General features: G+C 38.1%; 1 protein-coding gene across 10 annotated transcripts in view; it reads right to left on the bottom strand.

Moving 5' to 3' along the window:
• DMD (dystrophin) overlaps positions 1-23583 on the bottom strand; it is a 1009769-nt gene that overhangs the window by 231980 nt on the left and 754206 nt on the right. For all 10 annotated transcript variants that reach the window (XM_081858834.1, XM_081858841.1, XM_081858836.1 and 7 more), the window contains one exon: positions 12698-12852. In XM_081858834.1, the coding sequence (XP_081714960.1) occupies positions 12698-12852 (155 nt within the window). The remainder of the gene's footprint in view (positions 1-12697; positions 12853-23583) is intronic.

Genomic DNA, 23583 nt, shown 5'->3' with positions numbered 1-23583 from the left:
AGCATGTTCCACCAAACATCTTAGGTTTTTTGTGACTATGATTGCCATAGCAGTTTGTTAGGTTTTTACAACTTCCATGTCTGGAATGATTGTTATGATTGTTCTTTGTATTTTAATATGTAAGATTTCAATATGCATGCAGATATTTTGGTATGTTTTTTTAAATAAAAAGATGGTTCAATGAATTGTTTATTGAAGCAATTGTTTATTGAAATGTAGTTACTGAAATGCTTAGGTGTACGTATTGTGCTTATTTATTATTTATCCTGTATAATGGAAGCCACTTATTTCCTTTGTGGAAAGGCAGCATATAAAGTTTAGTTCAATCTCAGTTTCTGTTCAGTAACTAAAAAAAAGACCCAAGTGAATGGTTATCCAATGCATTAAAAAGAAAGAAAGAAATTAAGCTGTTAACTTACAGGAAGTAAAATGCTGTATAAAAATAAGTAACAACACCACAATTTCTTCCTCAGGATAAGTTAGTTTCCTTTTGTACCCAGCTTTGGCTACTACAGAATAAGAGACCACATATTACATGAAATCATGCATTTTTAAAAGTAACTAAGTCTCTTGTCAGTTCAAGGCTTGCATTCTTGATTGCATTTGACATAATAATCATTATCATATCGCCAGACTGAAATCATGCTGACAGTACTGAAGTCAGGGCTGCTTCTTCCAATTAACCGAGAATTACAGATTTTCTCGTCTTCCAGGACATAAGTTTACATTTACAATTCCACCGAGGTGAACAATGTGATGTGATAGATGAAGCAATTTAACGTGCGAACTTAAACAATAACTATTTCCACCCATGTTTACCCTCAGCAGGTAAATATGGTTTGGAAGAAAGCCAGAAGGCAGGCACACTGGCCACACACCTCTAGTCAGTGTGCACATGTGTGTTCTTACATGTATCCCACTCTGAAGTGGTGAAAAGTTCCAGGGCAGTGTTTACCAGGGTTTGGCTTCCTTTTGAAGGCAGACTGCAGGTTACAAGTTTCAGCAGGTCTACAAAAGTTGAGAATTCAAGGCTAAGCACGAGCTGAGATACTGATCCAATAATACACACACACCCTGCAGCTTCCTTTTGAAGTATGGCAGACACTTGTGCAGCAAGCATCATGTGTCTGGGACTGGGCAATCAAATGGGCATTCATCTGAGTAGGCTGGCTATGCAAAGATTAAACAAAACAAATTCCTTCCAGTAGCACCTTAAAGACCAACTAAGTCAGTTCTTGGTATGAGCTTTCGTGTGCATGCACACTTCTTCTGAAGAAGTGTGCATGCACACGAAAGCTCATAACAAGAACTGACTTAGTTGGTCTTTAAGGTGCTACTGGAAGGAACTGGAACTATGCAAAGATTGTTTGTACCACTGCTGCCAGTGACACATCCTTAGAGAGACGGGTGGAGTCAGAGCCTTCTTGGCATCAGGCTTACTCTTAGACCTCTCCTCTGAAGGGGGAAGGCTCCTTTGTGACCAGAGGTGGTGTCAGAGGTGTCTCTAAGGCTGGAAAAACCGAACTAGAGGTGCTAAGTGTCATAGGGGTGGGATGCTCATCTGACAGCCTGTTCTGCCCCTCCCTAGGGTCCTCTACCTCTGACTCTCTGAGCTCCTCCCATTCTATATCCAGATCTGACCGTCCCTCCAATACAACCTCTACAAGGTTCATGGCAATGTAGGAGATAGTCAGGTAAGCGGGACAATCCTGGTCCCTGGAAACTAAACCCCTGTTGGTTTCTCATCTTTAATAGTTACTGTCCACACACTGTCCATTTTCTTCCTCTACATCAAAGAATACTTTATTTTAGAAAATGAAGGTTTAAGGTTCTCAGAATTGTGGATGTTAGACAAAAGTTTTAAAGGGGTTCTCTGGTGGAAGAATACCACTAAATACGTCTCTTGTATTCACCCTCAGTTTGTTTTCAGCACATGCAAGAAAACTACAGAATCCCTGTAGATTAGCACATAGTTGTGAAATGTGGAAGGACTGGGAAACTGGGCATAAACTCAGGAACAAAATAAAATCATTAAGTACAGCTGTCACTGCTGGAAACTGCCAGATCTTGATGTAGACAGGGGGGTTTTTCTTGTTGCCACGAGAAAGTTAAAAACTAATAAGCCATGGAGAATTATTGCATACTCTAATTTTCCTGAACAAATTGCAAAATAGCTGTCCTGAAAAATGGTAGGGCACAGTTACTTGTAGGTATGCTAGATCATAAATTTCTTTACCAAGTTTCATTTGGGAAAATGCTATGCTGGAGTTGGTAGTAGTAAGTAGCAATGATATGACAAATAAAACATTCATTAGAAAAATCCCTGATCAAGTAAACGGGTAGTTATTCATTTTAATGTAAAATGAGGAGAGAATGATGGAATATAATTAAAACAAAATAAAAAAATTTTTTCTTTCCAGTAGCACCTTAAAGACCAACTGAGTTAGTTCTAGGTATGAGCTTTCGTGTGCATGCACACTTCTTCAGATATTATATTCTTCAGGAATATAATTAGTTTAGCTTAGAATCGCCAGGAGGAAGTAGGGAGACTTTAAATTCCTCTTGTCTATCACAGGAAAGTATTATTATAGTGGATAAAGGCTGGTTGTTCTTCCTGCCTACCATAGGGAAGAGAGACAAGAAATAATGTTTCAGATTGCAACTGTAATGATTTACACTCAAAGTTAAGAATAACTCTTTGTTAGGCTTCAGTACTGTAACTAACTTCCTAAGTGTGTGATAAAACATTTATCACTGCAGATCTTTAGGAATAGAGTACATAAGCATGTTGTTGCTTTCATTTGGATTCAGACCTTTAAGAAGGAAAGACTTTTGGATCATTTAAGTAACTTCCAATCATATTTCCAAGTATGTGTAGATGAGGGTTTATTACCCTTTACAAGAATAGCTTTGGATAAACTCCTGCTTTTGGCAGGGGATTGGCTTTATGACCTGCATGCTCCCAGGATTTAATATGATTTCATCTAGAAATGTAGCCAAATGTGACAGATTCTGAGGACACTAATAGCTCTGAGAGGGCGTTTGGACTAAGAACAGCACATCTGAATGCAAATGACAGTTGAAATTTATTTAATTCGACTGTGTATGAATTATCAGCAATGTGCATACCAAGGAAGGTAAAAATGTGGAAGTGAAGGTTGCAAACTGATTGATTTCTTCTTCTTCAGGTGTTCCACACACAATCAGCCATTCCTATTTCCCTGAGCCAATGTGGACAATACTCCATGTTGGCTGACCAGCTTGTCTATGGACTTTCTCCCAATGTGTTGCAGACAACATACTTGTAAAAGGCCCCTGACTGAGCAAACAGGTAGCCAATTCAGGGATTTCAGCCTAGTAGTTATTCTGTTGCTCTGCTCACATGATGAGTGCTGGTGAGAGAACTGCTTCATTGCAGCATCTGTTTGAGAAGGCAGGTGCCAAGTGGAGAGCAAACCGCAGTGAGGTGCTAGATAATAAATATATGTCCACCATGCGATCTGAGCAACCCTGCCAAACCTAAGCTAGCTTGCTACCCTCAGGTACAATGAAGGATACTTTATGTTGCCAGTGTTTAAATAAGATTTGGTTGCCAGTTTGATATGCTTCACTATGTGGCATGGGAAGTGGCACCATCTTGGCATGGGAAGTGGCACAATTTTGTTCTTTGCCTCCAACAGTAACCTGAAGAGTCTGTAACCCGAGGTACCACTGTAAAAGTATGATCACTGTCAAGCAAGAGAATGTAGGAGGGAGGCATGGAGTGCTAAAAGTGAGCTAGAATTCAGTGTTGCACAGAGTACCATGGTAAACAGCCAGAGATTTACATTTTAAAAAGAGTAAGCAAAGATAAAGTAGTTCTACTGCATGTAAAGCATGGCAGGAAGACTAAAATCATTTAGGGTGCAATTCAATGTAGTCCTAAGAGACTTCTGCCAGTGCATTTCTGCTTGCCTGGCTAAATGATCTCCCCTACCTTTACACAAGTTATGTGTGCAACTGAAAGAATGACTTTGTTGTAGCATCCATTGAAATCTGCAACTCTGGGGCCTTGTTTTTAAAGGGTAGAAAACAACAACAACAAATTGACTTCAGCTAAACTTCTGACCTTCTATCCTTTTATAAGATTAAGATCAACCCAAATAATTGTTCTTGGAACTCTTTATGTGGATGCCACAGAGCGGCATTTAAAAATCTTTTACAAGTTGCTTGCTCTAAAGTCGAGCAGTGTCACTTGAATGCTTTATAATACTGTATAGAACTTTCCTTCTCTGTATCCTTCATTCCACAGACTGCTATTATTATTATGTTTGAATGTTTTCCACTGCAGCAAGTATTTTATATTCTAGATGTCCACCACCAGTTTCTGAATGCTAATCAGTCCATATGCTATAAAATTTTACATGCAATATGGTAGTATTGCTAAGGGAAATCTGAGTTATTCACTGTGTTGTTTCTCCCGTGAAAATCTAACAGATCAGTTTAAACCTTGGCAAAGACAAACAGCAATCCAGCATTTTGTTTCAGCTAAGTACACAGTAAAATAAAAATAAAAGGTAAATCGGAAAATGGAAAGCAAACAGATATACCTCAAACCAACAAATTTATCAGGAAGCCAAGACGACAATAAGCATTTAGTTGTGTCAGATCCAGGGAACATTCATATCTGAATACAGTACTGAGCTGAGATCTGGATCCTGTGCAGTCCTTTGCTTCTTCTGGTGCTTGAGTGATGAGAAAGGAAGGTGGTTTAATTTAAGGAAGATGGAAGTCAAAAAAATGTTGTACTGTACTGAATCTCATTTTGGGAGGTAGGGGGCTTCATTCTTATTTCTAAAAAGGAAGAATAGGACTCTTTATTGAGACTTGCAAGTGTGCATAGACCACTGCACCCTTTGCCTTCAGTTTGAGACAGTCTTATATGAGACGTTTTTGTGATAAAAATACAGATATCACCTCATATTATCCCAAATGTCACCTGATAATAGAGCCTTCAAAAAGAAAACAACTAGTTATAATCTTTTTACAATTAGGAACACCTACAGAGCAAACTCATACGAGTCTACTCAGAAGTATGCCCCACTTAGCTCAATGAGACATACTCCCAGCAAAGGGTGTATATGTTTGCAGCTCAAGGTAATCTTTCAGACAAAAATGACATTAGTGAGGTCGCTTCAAAATGAGGACAAATGATATTTCAGCTATCAAAGGCAGTGAAAATTGACAATTCCCAGTATGCCTCTGAATGCGAGTTGCTGGAAATCACAATCCTTGAGATTTTGTTTGTACAGGGTGATGGAAGTGGTTAATGTAGATTGACCAATGAGAAACCTACCTGGTTTTGAGGCTCAGCCCAGGGGTTTTACCATTGGGAGATAGAGGAGTCAGAGTTAGACATAGCCAGTAAAAGACGAACATAGCGGTTGTGACAGCTGGAGTGAGAGACAGGGATAGAACTGAGAGAGAAGAGTGTGACTGTGAGATAGAGCCACATCTGGTTAAGGAAACCGTTTGAGGAACCGTTCTGAATATATTTTAAACTTTGTTCTTCAATAAACTTTAATCTTCGTTGTTGACTTTACAACCTGACTGAGACTCAGTATTTCACCAGAAGAAACCTGGTTGGTGGCAGCGGAAGAATAAAGCAGTGGTGTACAGGTCAATAGTCTGTGAAACGACTGGGGGCTCAGTACGAACGCCACAAAATTGGTGGCAGAGGTGGGATAAATACACCCATGAGGGGAAAGGTAGATCTAGCGATGACCACCTTATCCTGGGTGAGAACACATACTGGTGTAGTTGTGGAAAACCCAGTGTGTGAAGTGAGGCCAAAGTAATAAATCGAAAAGAGAACTTGAAGCTATTCTGGCAGAGGTTTAGACTTGTGGTTGGGTGAAGTGAGCTTGCAGGGTCAGTGTGAAGACCCAGTGCAGGACTTCTGGGCCAGAGTCTAAAAGGAAACCTAACCAGAGGGAATAGCAGTGGGTTTAAAAAATAGTAATTCTCCTATCTGACCCTGTTTTGCTGTCAAATCACACTCACTCAAAATGCCACCCAAAAAATCACACTTACTCAAAACGCTACCCAAAAAAGCTTAGAAATCCTGTTAGGGAAACACCATATGAAAGCTCTGAATGGGGGGCGGGGGGGGGGATGGGAATCCTCAGGAAGAGGGACAGATTTTAGAAGAAATATTAGAAATTCCCTCTGCGGCAGTAGAGCCTAAACTCTCTTTAGAATTTAAAAAATGGAAATTGGAACAGGAATACAAATTTAAATTAGAAAGAGAGACCATTAAAGCTGAACAAGAAAGGGAGCCGTACCATCTGAGGGGAAAAGAGATGCATTTCCAGTTAGAAATGCAGAGACTGGAACTGGCAGCTGGGAAAACCAAAATAATAATAATAGTGGAAATGACCAAAGCCAGTTTAGGGTAGATCTCAAGCATTTCCCTGAATTCAAAGAGAAAGATAATCCAGAGGCTTTCCTCATCTCGTTTGAAAGAGCATGCAATGATTTCCAAGTAAAGGATGAGGAAAAAATTGTAATATTAAGGGCTAGAATTAGTGGAACCTTAGCAGAAATATATGCACATATGCCAGAAGACCAGACCAGAAACTTTGACGTGTTTAAACAATTAATCTATACACGATTTGGAATCACCTCAGAGCAGCTAAGGGAAAGTTCAGAAGGGTGACAAAGCTAAAAGAAGAAACGTATGCTCAACTTGGAGGCAAAATTTCAAATTTCCTCACAAAGTGGTTGGAGCAAGAGAGTGCAGATTCAGTCCAGAAAATCAAGGAAGTTGTGGCGCTAGAGAAATTTTATGCGACCATAAATAGGGAACTGAAATATCTGGTGACAGAGTGACATCCCAAAACTATACAGGAGGCAGCAACGTTAGCTGACCAAATTAATGAAATTAGAGACCATGGATTTGATGGTCTGAAATCTCAATATGACAAGGAGGGACATAGCTTAGTCCTTAGTCCAAATAGATTGGAATATCATGTGTGAACTACATTCTAACAATATTGTCCGTGCTATTCACCATCTGCTATTGCAGATTGGAGATATGGTTTATTTATTCATATCCTTTGTTTCCTGTTCCTTAACCAGTTACTGATCCACAAGAGGACCTTTCCTGTTATCTCATCACTGCTAAGCTGAACTCAAGGAGTCTTTGGTGAGGCACTAGGCTGCTCACAATTCCTTTGGGCATACATTATAGCTCAATCCTTTATATGTTTACTCAAGTGGGGCTTACTCACATGTAATATGAAGAATAAAATTCAGTTTCATGATTCTCATTTATTTTTCTTGTGTACATTATTATGAGATATCGGGAATGGGCAGTAGAATGGCAAATGCAATTCATTGTAAGCAAATGTAACTTGATGAGCAAGATTTGCTAATTACAACAGCACATTTTCTCGAAGCAAGGCAGTCTACATTAGCACCTATACATTCTATTATGAGTGTATATTTTCCGTGTGAATTCCATACTGGGGCACTTGCCATAGTGGGTAGATATATGAATTAGATTAAAATGACAGAACTTTTAGACCTTACCCTGTCTTCAGCATATTGAAATGTCATAGACCTAGTCACTGGCTGAGCCGTTGAGTTGCAATGAAATGCTCCCAATTTTATTAGGATTCTGTTGTTAACTATCAGCAGAAAGTACCTAGGAACACAATGGCCCATGTACAATCTATGGGAATGGGTGCAAAGAAGCAAGCAGCCTGCATTTATAGCAAATATTCTGATGACTTTTCACAAGCCTCCACATGTATTACTTGTTTTAAAAGCTAACAGCTGTAAGATACAATAAAATGTTGTAGGGGCCAGTAGCCTTTAAGTAAATATTGAAAAGCCTGGCTTAAGATACACATGTTTTTGCTTTCTGTATCATACTAATTCTTAAACAAGAATGTAGCAGTAGAAAGAATTAGTGCTTAAACTAGAAAGAGGCCAATGGAGTAGAAAACTACACAATCCTGCAGTAATAATTTTACATCCAGGATATTCTGCCTGTTGTTCCCTTCCTTCTAGTCTTTTCCCTCCTCTTAGTCCAGCTGGTTGATAAGCTGTTACTAATTCAAGCAGCATAGACCACATAGTCCCCTGCTACCTGTGTTTAACACAAAATACAGTTATTTTGGTGATAGTAAATGCTTCAAAAAAGAAGATGAAGACACATGTTTACAAGTAATCCTGGCTTTGGCCCAAGTAATTAGAGTATGTGCCTCTAGTGCATCTTTCTAGCTACTACAAAAATGAGCAAAAAGGGAAGCACCCATCAAACACTAACAAACTTGGCAATTACAGGAGTTAGAATGTCGTTTTCATTATGGTTCAGTGTTATAAAACAAAATGGTGGGGCAAGGGGTAAATACATAACAATCAATTGCAGATCTAGCTAAGCTAAACAAAATACAAGCTGGCAGATGTTCTCAGTCTGACTGAAACACTTTTGGCTGAACTATCAGCTGCAGGCAAAGTATAATATTTTCTGTTTTTGGGTGGCTCCTTGTTTGTTCAACTGATGGTTTGTCAAGCGCGGCACACCTTACTGACACATCATGGTTGCAAGCTTGGTGTAAATGAATATAAAACATACTGGAAGTAAGACACTGAGGAATTTGCTAATGATTTCTAATAAATATGGGGGGTGAGAATGCAGCTTGCATTCTCCACATATTTTACTGCTTCATGGTCCCATTACTTCCCTAGATTTGAGAAAACACAATGTTGAAGTGATAGCAAAAGTCACAAGTGGCAGAATTCCCCTCATATGCAATTCATGCTTCCTTCTCCTCCACCCTATGTTCCTATTTCTCACTGTATATAGCATCTATAACCAACCCCATTTTTTGCTGCCTCCAGGTCTTTTCCCTATCTATAACCAGTCCAACAAAGCTCCTCCGGACTTTGGGACCAATGTGAGATCTTAATTGGTGACTTGAGACAGCTTGTGGCTAGATGAGGGAGAATAAGCTAGACTTAATCCAAACAAGACAGAGGTGCAGTTGGCGGGGAAAGATGGAGACTACAAATGGTCCTGAATGGAGTTGTGTTCCCCTGAAGGACTACATTTGCGACTTGGAAAAGCTCGTGCTCTCAAAGCTAACTGAGTAGCCCCAGTTGCGGCAGTGCTCAGGCGTGCTTTTTCCCCAACTTCAGCTGGTTCACCAGTTGCACTCCTATCTGGAGAAAACAGAACTTGTTTCACTGGAATGTGTAAGGGACATCCAGACTAGAGCATTGCAGCAAGTTCTATATAGGTCTGCTTTTGAAGATGGCTGCCCTGATATTGGTTGGGGCTGGGCAGCTGGAGTCTACATGTGGATGTAAGTGGGGAGATTCCCTCTACATCCAAGCCAAATCTGTTTCCATGAAACTCAGGTTGAATTCTCATTTCCAAATTATTAGTGATGCTCTGCAGGCGATTCTCAACTTCTGGAATCACCATGCAAGTTCTCCAAGGTCTTTCTGAGTAACCAGATGTGCTTTACAAGTAACAACTCTACACAGTTTGTATCTACAGATTACTACATTTCCAACAAAACCAATATCAAGCTTGTGACTTCTGTACCATGTCTATCCAACCACAAATTTTCTGGCGTAAATGCTTTATTCACACCATGAGATATACATTGAAAGCTGCGAAAGGGCAGCCAGGATTTCAATCAGTTAAATCAGCAGGCTTCAGTTGGCATACGTATATCAACCACAAATGGGAATTTTGTTTACAGAGCACAATTTGAGATCTCAACAGGATTTGTTAAAACCTGATGGACAATTAGATATAGTTAACAAACAGCCTGATCAAGTGAAGAAATTTAAATTTCTGGAATGATAAAGAGTGGTTGAGGATTTATTTGTTTGTTTAAAAACTATATTCAGATCACTTCAAAAAGGGACAGCTTGCCCTTGTTGTAGTATATAGAAGCAATAAGAAATGGCTGCCGAGTACAATTCAAGCTGAAAGGCAACATTCCTATGAAATCACTATAGCAGCTGATGAAGCTTAGAATGACCTCATGAAATAGCTGAAAGAATTATCCATGGAATTGTTCACTGCTACCACTAACTAGTAAATATAACAACTGAAGTTGAAGATGGAATGACACATTCATGTCCAGCTCACATTTCTAAACTCTCAGCTGCAAAGCTGCATTAGGAGGGGCTGCATTACAGGGGGAAAGCAGAGGGTGGGTGTGTTATTCCTCTACAACTAGCCAATAGCTCTTATGGCCCAAATGGAGGCTTCTGGCCCCGTTTCTGGTGAAAAACACAAGTCTGGGGCCCCAGCAAGGGCAGAAAAACAGCAGGGGGAAAGTGGTATCCAAAGGAAGGATTAAGTCTCCCTTTCCCCACTTGCTTATTTCTCCTATGCACATTTCCTAACATCTTTGCAGCAGCAGGAGCAGCTGATGCATCTAAATGCAGATTGATCAGTAATAAGTAACTAGTCTCAGTTTTAGGAAATGACATGCTCACTAATGCTGGACATGTGGACAATAATTTCAATTATGAACCAACATATTTTTCACATAACCTGAACCAACTGATGAACTAAAGCTATTTCAAAAGCTGGAAGACACTATACAGTACATATAAGGTAACCATCTGAAAAATTAAATATTGTATTTGGTTTAGCAAATTCATTGGAAAGTAGTATAGGGTAGAATAATCCTCTTCTTGTTCAAAGTGATCTAATAACCTATCTGAGCATCGTAAGCTATACTTATAATAAGCAATGTTACAAATGTTGGAATGTTTCAATATTTGGAGAGGGAGACTGGTCTTTGGTACATTACATGCCAAGCACTCATCCCCTCTAGTTGTGTTTGTAGCTCAGAAGAAAGAAGCAACGTGTGGGGGTTAAAAATACTCCCGTACAGGACTACCATAAGGCTCCTCCCCATGCATGCCTCCACTCATCTCAAACCTGTTCTGGGTCCTCCCCACCAAGCAAATTAACAGGGCATAGAGGAAAGAGAAAAAAGCAGAAGTCGCATTGCATAAGTGAACCTCATTCTGCACAGGTAACAACTTAGTTGAATCCTGCCCATTAGTATACCTATCTTGTAAAATCTTCAGGTATTTGCCAATCAGAAGCAGTGTTGGGCAGGGGTCGGGGCAGGGGGAGAGACAGCAAATGGAGAGAAGTGTGTCACCTAATGTGATTTGCTTTCTCAAGGATTACAATTTCCAGAGTTCTTTAGCTACCAGTACTGGTTTCCAGAATTCCTAAGTGAACTTACACTGGTAATTTGAAGAAGGAACACTATCTAAAGATCATGTGCCATTTATTTATAATTAATATGCATACCTGCCTTACTGCCGTGTCTGGCTATAAATACAGATCAAACAGTCAGAAACATACAGAACTTAAAGGGAAATAGAGAAGCTGAAGGATGCCAGTCAATCCTCCAACTTTTCAAAACAGAAATGGCCTAGGGAAGGGACATACTTGGGTCCAGGAAGATAATAACTGGAAATAAAGCCAGGAAAAGACATATGCTTTTTACTTCTAAGGAAGATGGCAAATTCTATCCTTCATTTATTTTTACTTTTGTGTTCAAGTTCCTCAAAGTGTACAACAGTTTAACCCAGACATATAAGACACAAGGTTTAGCCTAATGATTATCCATAATTTTAGTACAGAAAAGAAAGGAACACTTTTGGTAATAACAGCTGATTTAAATAATCCTCCCTATGCCAAGAAACTCTCTGATTATATTTTACATTTTACACTGTGCACTCTTCTGACCTTATTCATAAACTGTAATTAAACACAATTTAAAACCACATTCATTTTTGGATTTGATTATAAGCTATAAAGCCTAATGTTAGATATAAAGTCTAATGTTAGATACTAAACCAATCTAAGTGAACCAAACTTAATTTTTATGCATCTCATTGAGTGTACAACAATATGAAACAATGAATCTGAATTTTATTGCATTAATAAAACTAATTTCATTCTAAGAATTTTCATATAGATTTTATAATGGGTGATTCATAGTTTAGAGGAAGGCTCTAAAATAGCTTTCAGAATTGAACAGGTATCAAAATAAATGATGAGAGACTACAAAAAAGAACAAAGAAAGCTTTAATCAAGAATCTAATCTAGGAAGAATTATTACTTATAGATTTTTCATATGGGGACCTGATAGAGCTTCATCTTCTAACCTTACACGAACCACACTTCAACAGAACAAGAGTGTCATTTCCATACTTAGAATATAGCACTGATAACAACTGAACAGTGTAGCACAAATAATATAATTGTTCTAGATGGGGCTTCCTAGCAAGCATAATGATAGAAAGCAGGAAATCTGGCAGACAGGTCTGAGTTACAGATAGATACAACAATATAAAAGATTAGGCAGCAACTCAAACACACACAGGAACTCAAAAACTCACAGAAAATGATTAATCATATACTTAAACAACAATAAGCAAAATAGCTGATAAAAACACATTCTTGACAATTTACCCCCTAAAAGAGACCCTCCCAAGTCACATAACTGGAAACAGTTGAAAATAACAGCAGTAAATTGAGAACTGTTTCCTCCTTACCTGTTAAGTATTTCTTAATACTTTGATATTAATAATTTCTTAAGAAAAATATCCAACTACTTAGTTTTGTTTTACAATAATGGTACTAGAAGTTGTGTCCTACCTCTTATTAATGGTGGCCCAAGCATCATTAATGTTATTAGTCATCAGTTCTACTTTTCTGGTGTCATCAGTTGAATAATCCCGGAGAAGCTTAAGTGCCAAATCATTCGCCACATCCACGTTTATATGCCACTGCCGAAGCTCCTTTGCAAATTGCTGGAAGAAGAGCAGAAATGCATATAAAACATATTACACATTGTTGAGGAACATTTAGAACCTTTCCAAGTTCAGGTAATACTTAAAACATACTTGATAGTTAGATACATGAAGTTTCTGGGTAAATAATATCCCTAATTCACTTCAACAAAAAATGCTGTTCCATGAAGTGTTATTTTTTTTTTTAAAAAAAAATAGTTTTAATTAAGATTTTTTTTGTGCTATGAAACAGACAAAAAAGGAGAGAGAAGTACAACTGAGGGGAAAGAGAGAGGGGAGAGACGGGGAGGGAGAGAGATTGGGGTGTTGTTCATTCATTCTATTGTCTTGTATTAGTGTGGGGGTTGTGTCAGGATAATGTGAATAGGTCCTATATCTATATCTACAGTATTTCTATATCTATATTTATATCTATGAATTAGAAGTCCTTAGGATTGCGGGAGTGCCTGGCGTGCTCTGGTCCATGGGGTCACGAAGAGTCGGACACGACTAAACGACTAAACAACAACAAACAGGATTGGGGGAGATCCATTCATTCAATTGTAGCTTTAAAACCCTTTAGGTAAAATCTGGTTTTAGGATATCTAGAATTGTTTTGTCATGAGATGGAAGATTATAAATCTAGTAACAAAAGTGTAACAGAACTGTTCAAGAAAATGCAAGGGACGAGTATGCCAGGCTGTATTTTAATTGTCATTCATGGTTTCCCCAGAATAATTCTGGAAAATGCAGACTGGTGGTGCCAACAATTTTGTTACAAAATGAAACCCACATTCTTGTCACAGAACTACAGTTCTCTGGTTTCCTGAGGAACACAAATGACATTTCAACCAGTTTGAGAACCAAGCTACACATTACACGTAGTTCTGAAATTGTTTTTTACCCATTTTTTCCCCTGGGGAAAAGCACCCACAGCAATCTTGAGCTGAGGATGGGGTGAGAAAGGAAGGAAGGAAGGAAGGAAGGAAGGAAGATGCAGCTTTACTCATTCCCTGCCAGTTGTTTCTCCAGTCACAATTCCTCCTGCTCTGCCTGTTTTCTCACGCAAGTGTGGCAGTATATAACTATATAAGATGTAGTTTGGTATTAAGTCTGTGGTGTAAATATATACATAACAGTATATATATTGTCTGCTATATGGTTTTTTCTCTCCTAAAAATAAATGGGTGATTTAAATATTTAGCATTCTATATTTATACATGTGCTAGTGATCCATATAGGGCATATAGGGAAACAGGACAAATGCTGAGTACAAAAATTAATAAATATATTTCAAATTCTCATTTATTGTTTTATCCATTAGGTTATGTAATGAGTGCCACCTACTGGAATAGTACTGAACATGCATATACAGGGATAATATAGTACTGATAAAAAATATAATTATTGGAATATCAGTTCTTTGATACTTTCTCCCAAGAGCATAAAAAAGCTTTTAAGAAAAACGACCCAAAAACTATTTTGAATTTGAATGCTTTGACAAGGTTTATGCCACATTCACACAAAATCGTGGAAGGGGGACATTTAAACTTAAATAAAATTATGTTATGAATATATATCACTTGACAGTCATAACCAGCAGTTTATTGTTATGTAGGTTTAAATAATATTGCTATGAAACCTCACTGTCCTGGTCTGTTGGAGAACATTAGGAAACATTTGTCCTCAGTTCCAATATGTTAAAAGTCTTGAGTAAATACTGTAGTTGTGCAAAGTAAAAGCTATAATAGAAAAAGTAATACTATAATTATTGTACCAAAATTCTTTGAATAATATGTGTTTGCTCCCCTTTGTGAAAATCAGTTTTCTTTTCTCTTACTTATCTTTGCACTAAAGAACTGCTTTTGACTTGACTAACAGCATTGAATTAATTAATGAGAATGAAGCAATTCTTTGAATATTTATCTGTGACACAAAGCAGATTGAACATCAGGTAGATAAATGAACAGCCTGAATATAATTACATAATTACTGCAATATTTTTGTAGTGTATTTCTGAAAAAAAAGTTCCAAAGGTACAGATAAACATTAGAGCAATGTGGGTCAGCAACCTCCTCCAACTTAAAATGCATTTTCATTACAGCCCATGAAGCTCCCCTTACAAACAAGCAAGAGTTGAGGAATAGAAAAGATGCATAATTGATGGGTGGTTCACACAATGTTTTTTTGTATACATGAGCAGCAGTGACCAGTGGCGTAGCGTGGGTTGTCAGCACCCGGGGCAAGGCAAGTGATTTGCGCCCCCTAACCCGTGGATTTGCGCCCCCTAACCCGTGGATTTGCCCTAACCCCAGAAGTTGCGCCCGGTGCGGCCGGCCCCCCCTGCACCCCCCACGCTACGCCACTGGCAGTGACTGTCCAAATAGTATGAAAGAAGCACTGCAATCTTGAGTGCTCTTGCAGGCTGCTTCTGTGAAACCTTGCTAGCATGTGAAATGAGTGCAATTGTGCGGTAGTTGGAGCATTCTTTGGCACTGCCCTTCTTTGGAATTGGGATGTAGACTGATCTTCTCCAATCCTCTGGCCACTGCTGAGTTTTCCAAATTTGCTGGCATATTGAGTGTAGCACCTTAAGAGCATCATCTTTTAATATTTCTTTGCATTGCTTGTTTAAGTAGGCCTTTTTGTCTCTCCTTGCTATTTTTTGGAAATCTGCATTTAATTTACTGTATATTTCACTATCTCCCTCACATTTTGCTTGCCTTCTCTCCCCCACTATTTGCAAGGCCTCGTTGGACAGCCACTTTGCTTTCTTGCATTTCCTTTTCATTGGGATGGTTTTCGTTGCTGCCTCCTGTATAATGTTACGAGCCTCCATCCATAGTTCTTCAGGCACTCTGTCCACCAAATCTAAATCCTTAAACCTGTTCCTCACTTCCACTGTGTATTCATAAGGGATTTGATTTAGATTTTCTCTTACTGGCCCAGTGGTTTTTCCTACTTTCTTCAGTTTAAGCTTGAATTTTGCTATAAGAAGCTGATGATCTAAGCCACAGTCAGCTCCAGGTCTTGTTTTTGCTGACTGTATAGAGCTTCTCCATCTTGGCTGCAGAGACTATAACCAATCTGATTTCGATGCTGCCCATCTGGTGATGTTCATGTGTAGAGTCGTCTCTTGTGTTGTTGGAAAAGAGTGTTTGTGATGACCAGCTTGTTCTCCTGGCAGAACTCTATTAGCCTTTGCCCTGCTTCATTTTGAACTCCAAGGCCAAACTTGCCAGTTGTTCCTTTTATCTCTTGATTCCCTACTTTAGCATTCCAATCCCCTATAATGAGAAGAACATCCTTCTTTGGTGTCATTTCTATAAGGTGTTGTAAGTCTTCATAGAGTTGGTCAAATTCAGTTTCTTCAGCACCAGTAGTTGGTGCATAAACTTGGATTACTGTGATGTTAAAAGGTCTGTGTTGGATTCGTATCGAGATCATTCTATCATTTTTGAGACTGCATCCCAGTACAGCTTTTGCCACTCTTTTGTTGACTATGAGGGCCACTCCATTTCTTTTACGGGATTCTTGCCCACAGTAGTAGATATGATGGTCATCTGAACTGAATTTGCCCATTCCCATCCATTTTAGTTCACTGATGCCCAGGATGTCAATATTTATTCTTGCCATCTCATTTTTGACCACATCCAACTTACCAAGGTTCATGGTTCTTACATGCATTATGCTCATAATGAATCACAGATTTTTAAAAAAATATCATTGTGGCAGTGATTGTTCATACTGGTTTTAGATGCTTAGTTATTTAATTTTGTGTCAATTGCTCATATTTTATTAGGCTGCCTGATGTTGAAATGTGCATGCCACCTTAGGGTAAAGGGCAGAATGAATGAATGAATGAATGAATGAATGGAGTCTGACTTATGGCCATGCCAGTCCTTGGAATTTTCATCACTGCCAGGATCCAAAAATGGATACTGAAAGAAATGTAAAGGGTCCACAGTCCTCCTAACAGAATGACACAGTACTTGTCATTCACTCATACGGCTTTCTACATGTTTTATTTTTAAACCAACATTTTTGTTTAAAAGAAGTGAGCTAATGTAACAGGATCAACACATGCTATTTGTTTTATTGGTAAAACACAATGAAGTAATGGCCTATAAAGTTTCACTCAGGAAATGTGTACTTTTCCCAGTGCTGCTTGAATTTTAATGACCTTGTAATCCTGTCTGAAGAATACTATTTAATAGGCCGCCTGACAAACGCATTACAGGACTATTTAAAAAGTGTTGCTTCTCACCATTAACTTCAATACTTATATCTATTAAAATCCTGACATTACTAAACACCAGTATCAGTTAGAATTAAAAAAAAAACCACACACACAATGTAGGTCTCTCTCTTGTTCTCTCTCAGAAAACAATTAATCTTTTCAGTAACTTTGAAGAGGTGCAGTCCTCAGTCATCACTTCCATTTCTTTTCACAGAGATGGAGACCAAAGTGATGCAATGAGTGTTTTATCAGTCAGCCTATTAGAGTCCCATTATTTTCTGTCTTACATGACTTCATATAATGAATTTTTATAATTAAACTAATGACATACCTCTTCTCTTCTTTTTCCTCATTCTCTTTTTACTTTCAGGCCCCATTTATCTCTTATTTAATCATGGTTTCATTCTCCCTCTCTCGCTCCCTTTTTTCTTTCAAAAAGTGTTCCATTACTTTAATTTCATTGTGAAATATTTTAGTTTATCTCTCTCGTTTCATAACTTTGCTGACTGTTAAATAGTTTAAGGAATTAGGGAAATGTGTACATCATTCTGATCATATATACTGAAATTTTCTTTAATTATAAAATGTTTGTAGCCCCAAAAGTCCCTCACATCTTCCTCCCACCACAACTGTCCTACCATCTCTTAAGACTGCAGAGGGAAAAACATGGCTGACTGGTAGGCTGCCATTCCTGTATATGCACAGGCTGGGCACAGAAAATGTTGGCTAGAGCAGCCCTTCAGAAATCTGTTCAAAGGCCCAAACTTTCTGATTTGGTCATACATGCAGGGAAATGCCTGCCTGGTGGTCATTTTCTTACTTTGGTAGCAGAGGTGGTGCTGTCAAGTAGTGACAGGGTCAGTGGTAAACAACTGTGGCTAGAAGATACTGGTATAGTACAGGGAGGAGAAGAACAGTAGAAATGAAAGAGATCAACTAAGAAGAAAAGTCATTGTTTGGCAGTGAGTGCAGGCAGAGGTATGCTTTAACTGAGATTCCCAGCTCACAGAACTGTGAATGCAATTATATAGAACTTTCCAAAGGCCAAATATAAAAATAAGACATTTACGGTATATTCCACCAAGTGTCCATTTCTTTAAATACAGTTTTTACATAATGTATGCAATACCAAAATCATATTCAAGAGCAATACAGGATGTCTCAAAGCCAAAGTTCTGTCAAAATATTTCTTCATTTAATAAATAGAAAAGAATCTCTACTTGTTGCTAAGCCCTGTATTGGATGCCTTGTTTCTCTGACCTACCAGCAAGTCTTTAGCTGAGTATCAAGAACAGGTCCTTCTCTGTGGTGGTTTTTATAAAAGTTCCAAACCTTCCTATTTTAGCCTACTTTTGGGTAATTTTATGGCACTACGTTTTAATAATGGTTATATCTGCTGCTATTTTAATGATACTTAATGCTGTTGTTTTAATAGCTTGTAATTACTTGTAAATTGATTGCTCAAGGTCTTAATGCACTTATTAACGGCTGCTGTTTTTATATTGCATATTGATTTTTAAAATCCCCGTAGTTTTGTGTTTTTTTTTCTTGTTTAAATAGCTTTCATTGATGGTTGTTTAATTACTATTTTGTAAACTGCCCTGAAAATCCTGATTGCATGAAGGGCGGTTTGAAAGCTGAACAAACAAATAACCTTCGTAGATTGATGTTTTACTGATTGCATACAGATAGCAACTCAATACATATTTGTTCAGACAGGCCTTTGGAGCATAATAAGAGGGACATCATTTGAATTTGTATAATTTAATGCTGATTTGTCTGCTATACTTTGTACCATATTGTTACTTTGTTTCTAATGTTGTAATTTTGCCGTTAACTGCCCTGGGCTCTTGTGAGGAGAAGAACAATAGCAATAACAGTAATAAAAGAAGCTGCTTCAGTTACCTTTCCCACAAGCTTCACAGGCTTTATTTCCCTATCAGTTGGAGGACAAATGTAGGGAAGGTAGTCAGGAAAAGGTGTACAGTATGTCGGTAATATGTGAATGATCATATCGTTGGCAGAGACATGCAAATGAAAACTTGTTTGCCATTGATGTGTGTTATGCTGAAATATGTATCTTCCAATCACAAATATATTTTGCTGCTACTTCCATATAAATATTTTTTTTTTTTTAATGTAAGAAGAGATGTAGTATGAAAGAGGACTCACATCAACAGAACCTCCAATGTCCCTATTTTCCAGGGACATCCCTGATTTAAAGAAGCTGTCCCAGTTTCTTATTTGATCCCAGAATGTTCCGCTTTTCCTTAGGATGTCCCTATTTTCACTGGGAAAGTGTTGGAGGGTATGGAGTTATCCAACCCCCGAGCCATCTGAAGGCAATCCTGTATAGCGAAGTTTTTTTAATGTTTAATGTTTTATTATGTTTTTATATATGTTTGACGCTGCCCAGAGTGGCTGGGACAACCCAGAAAGATGTGTGGGGTATAAATAGTAAAATTATCATTATGGAATGGGATGTCCCTATTTTCATCGGAGAAATGTTGGAGGGTATGCATCAAATATCAGAAAGGAACTAATGACTATTATTTTTTTCAACCTATGTATAGCAATGGTACAGCAATACTGGCCTACACTGCAGGGTTGTTGTGAAGATTACAACAACAAAACACATAAGGCACTTTGAATACTTGAATTTTGGCAAAATACATGTTTAATATTAACGTCATCAACTTTCAACTTTCAACTGTAATACCAAATTACAGATTAGATGTAATACCAAATACCAGATTAGATGTAAAGTATCAGATACTTATTACAAATTAGAATGTATAATTTCAAACATAAATGAATATTATCATATTACTGATGCAAAAATCAGTAGCTCTCAGTTTAGTTAATATCTAGAAAAAGAAATTATAAGGGTTAAAATTGTCAGGAAGCCTCACCGCCCAATCCTTGATATGTTGGATTCTCTGTTAGTTTATTCAGTGGGTCAAGGAAAGGAACTTTACACCTGCTCAAGGCCACTTTTCTGTTCTTACTTGACATTTTATTGGGTTAAGACCTAGCGTTGAAAACAGATGTCAACGCTGGACCTCATAATCCCTTTTACAAATTAAGTCATATCAGAGGAGGCAAATTAGTTTCAACATTGTCTTTAAAAAATCCCTCTCAGCAGCCTCTTTCTACATGCCGTCATATGCACAAAAGAGAGCTAGTAAGGAATAATAACTCTATTAAAAGTGACAAACACACTGAAAATAATTCCCTCTGCATTGTATAATATATTAGGGACAGAATGCCAACAACTGCTTATCATAACACAGAAAACATGAAAGCACTTGTCTTGAAATCCTGATTTATTATTAGATCCATACATTCAAATACCAGCTTATAATAGAAAACTAAATCAACTGAGTTCAGTAAGATTTGAGTTCTCTTGATTTCACATATGTCTAGCTCAGTCAAGCACAAAACTGCTAATACCATCACATCTGAGAGGCTTTTATGCAGGGTTTGACACAATAAGAATCACAAGGCAGACAAAGGGAGATTTTTCTTTTGAAGGATGAAAATAAAAATGTTGCTAAGCTAGAGAATAATTTCTTTGAATTTAGGGGAATGAGAACAAGAAAAACAAACAACTGTTCAACATTGACGAGAGCTGTTAGTACCAAGAAATGACACAGTCTTGAGGCAGCAGGCTGGCAGTAGAGACCAAAATTCAATATTCATTGAATCAGGTGAGATGTTGGAGTTTTTTCTTTCCCTATTTGAAACCTATGTACTACAAAGGATTTGTAGGCTTATACAAGGTGACCAGTTTCTTTTCCTCCACAACCATCTCTAGGTTGGCCTCTTAGAAGAAATAACCAGCTCCTAACACTTAGGAGGGTTATACATTTAAAATTAAAAGGCATACAGAAACCACAAGCTGAATGAAACTAATGCATACAACTGTGGACTATATTTTTTTAAAAAACCCACACACAACTGGTTTCTTATTCTTCTCCTGAGATGCTATCTTGCAACATGAAAGTCAAATCTGCTATATATTGCATTTAAATCCCCAGCTGACATACCAATGTCATACCAGTGGATTAAAGTCATAAAACCACAATCTCTGAAGATATTGAGTATCATCCAATGAGTCACCCTATGACTTATTTAAGGTGGATACTGGCAAGCTGGAAAGTGTGCAGAGGAGAACGGCCAATTTATTATTATTATTATTATTATTATTATTATTATTATATTATTATTATTATTATTATTATTATTATTATTATTATTATTATTAAAATTCACATGCCGCCCTATACCCGCAGTTCTCAGGGCAGTTCACAACATAAAACCACAATATAAAAAATATAAAATACATAATAAAGACAAAGACAACCCAATATTTCTCCCTTCTACAACACATCTTAAAAGGGCATCAGATGTCAATCATCCAAAAGCCTGGTTAAAGAGGAACGTTTTCGCCTGGTGCATACAGGTAATGAAAGGCCAGCCAAACCTCCCTGGGGAGAGCATTCCACAAATAGGGAGCCACTGCAGAAAGGCACATGAAGAAGGGCCTCATATGGAGAGAGGCGAACCCTTGAAGATGATCAAGGGTCTGGAAACCAAGCCTTATGAGGAATGGTTGAGGGAGCTGGGTGTGTTTAGCCTGGAAAAAAGGAGTCTGAAAGGAGATATGATAGCCATCTTCACATATCTAAAGGGCTGTCACATGGTAGATGGAGCAAGCTTGTTTTTTCCTTCTCTGGAGGGAAGGACTCAAACCAATAACTTCAAGTTAAAAGAAAGGAGAATCCGACTAAACATCAGGATGAACTTTCTGACAATAAGAGCTGTTCAACAGTGCAACAGATTCCCTTGGGAGGTGGTGGACTCTCCTTCATTGAAGTTTTTAGGCAGAAGTTGAATGGCGACCTGCCATGGATGCTTTAGTTGAGATTCCTGCATTGCAGGGGCTTGCACCTTTGGGGTCCCTTCCAACTCTACAATTCTATAATTCTATAATTTCTAGATCGATTTCAAAAAATCCCACTGGAAATACAGTTATATCCATGTGGTGATGGAAGGATTGAGTTAGTGGCTCATGTGATTCTGGCCTACACTCTGTATAAAGATATGAGGAGTGAGGTTATTACCCCTCTACTGCTGTCCATGCCAGGTTGCTCAACCGTTGCTACTGTGTCCATTCTTCTAGCAGATCAAGATAATCAGGTGACAGCAAAAACAGCAAATTTTTTAGCAGGGGTAATTAGAATAAGATCTATTATTTTATTATTGATATAAACCTCCAAAATGTATTTTGTATAATTAAGCTTTCACCTCTATCTTCAGTACATTTTATCTTATTTTATTTCTATGGCTAGTGGCTGATGCAAATAAAGATTCTTCTGATCTGATCTATGATTTTTAAGAAAATGTGTATAGAATTGCAGCCTTAGTATTGCAGAGAAAGGTCTTATTTAAAATGATCTACCTGACTATACATAATAATTATGTATCCTATATATATATATATAAAGGTAAAGGTAGAAGACCCCTGACAGTTAAGTCCAGTCGTGAACGACTCTGGGGTTGCGGCGCTCATCTCGCTTTACTGGCCGAGGGAGCCGCCGTTTGTCCACAGACAGTTTTTCCGGGTCATGTGGTCAGCATGACAAAACCAGAGCAGCGCACGGAAACACCGTTTACCCTTCCACCGGAGCGGTACCTATTTATCTACTTGCACTTTGATGTGCTTTTGAACTGCTAGGTTGGCAGTTCAAAAGCACCAGTGATACACCAGTGATAATGTGAATATTTGATATTGTTACTTTGCTATTTCAGTGCATAAAGGAAGGTTTCCACTGAAACACACTGGACAATTTACTATTTTACTAAAATTCCCTGGATTTTTAAGCACCATTTTGAAACTTGCCTCTTTTATGCTCTCCTCCAACTGAAGAACCAGTCTTTGCTCCTGTCAAGATCACTTTAGTATTTCATTTGCCTTCACTGATACAGCCTATAGTACTAATCAGTTCTACTGCCTGGATAAGATAGAGGCAATCAAAGGTGGCAGAGGAATTGAACATCATAGTGCATCACAGAATGTAAAGTGATATCAAAGAAGTAAGGGAAGGTGGTAGTTCACCCAACACATGCAGGACAAAGTGAAAGATGCTCAAAAAACAGAATCATGAGGAAGTTTATGTGTCTTTATGTGATAGGAGATCTGACTGAAGAATACCGTGTAAAATGAAACTACTCAAACTGCTTCAACAACAACAACAAAACCCTACTGCATCAAATTTATGGATGGAACTGGAAGGCTGTTATGCACCTCAGCACTGCCCAACTTAATCATCCATTCATAAAATCAAATGAAAAATGATATTTTCTTCAAAAAGATGAGTGTCTCTCTCTCTCTCTCTCTCTGTCTCTCTCTCTCTCTCTTAATCTCTCTCTCTCTCTCTCAATATCTACACACACACACCCTGTATCACTGATCTTAACCAGACTACACTCGGTAAGGTAGGGATGGC

Source organism: Podarcis erhardii, assembly GCF_964252035.2.
Source record: "Podarcis erhardii genome assembly, chromosome: 4".
NCBI classification, from domain to species: Eukaryota; Metazoa; Chordata; class Lepidosauria; order Squamata; family Lacertidae; genus Podarcis; species Podarcis erhardii.
This window is presented reverse-complemented; position numbering and strand designations above follow the sequence as displayed.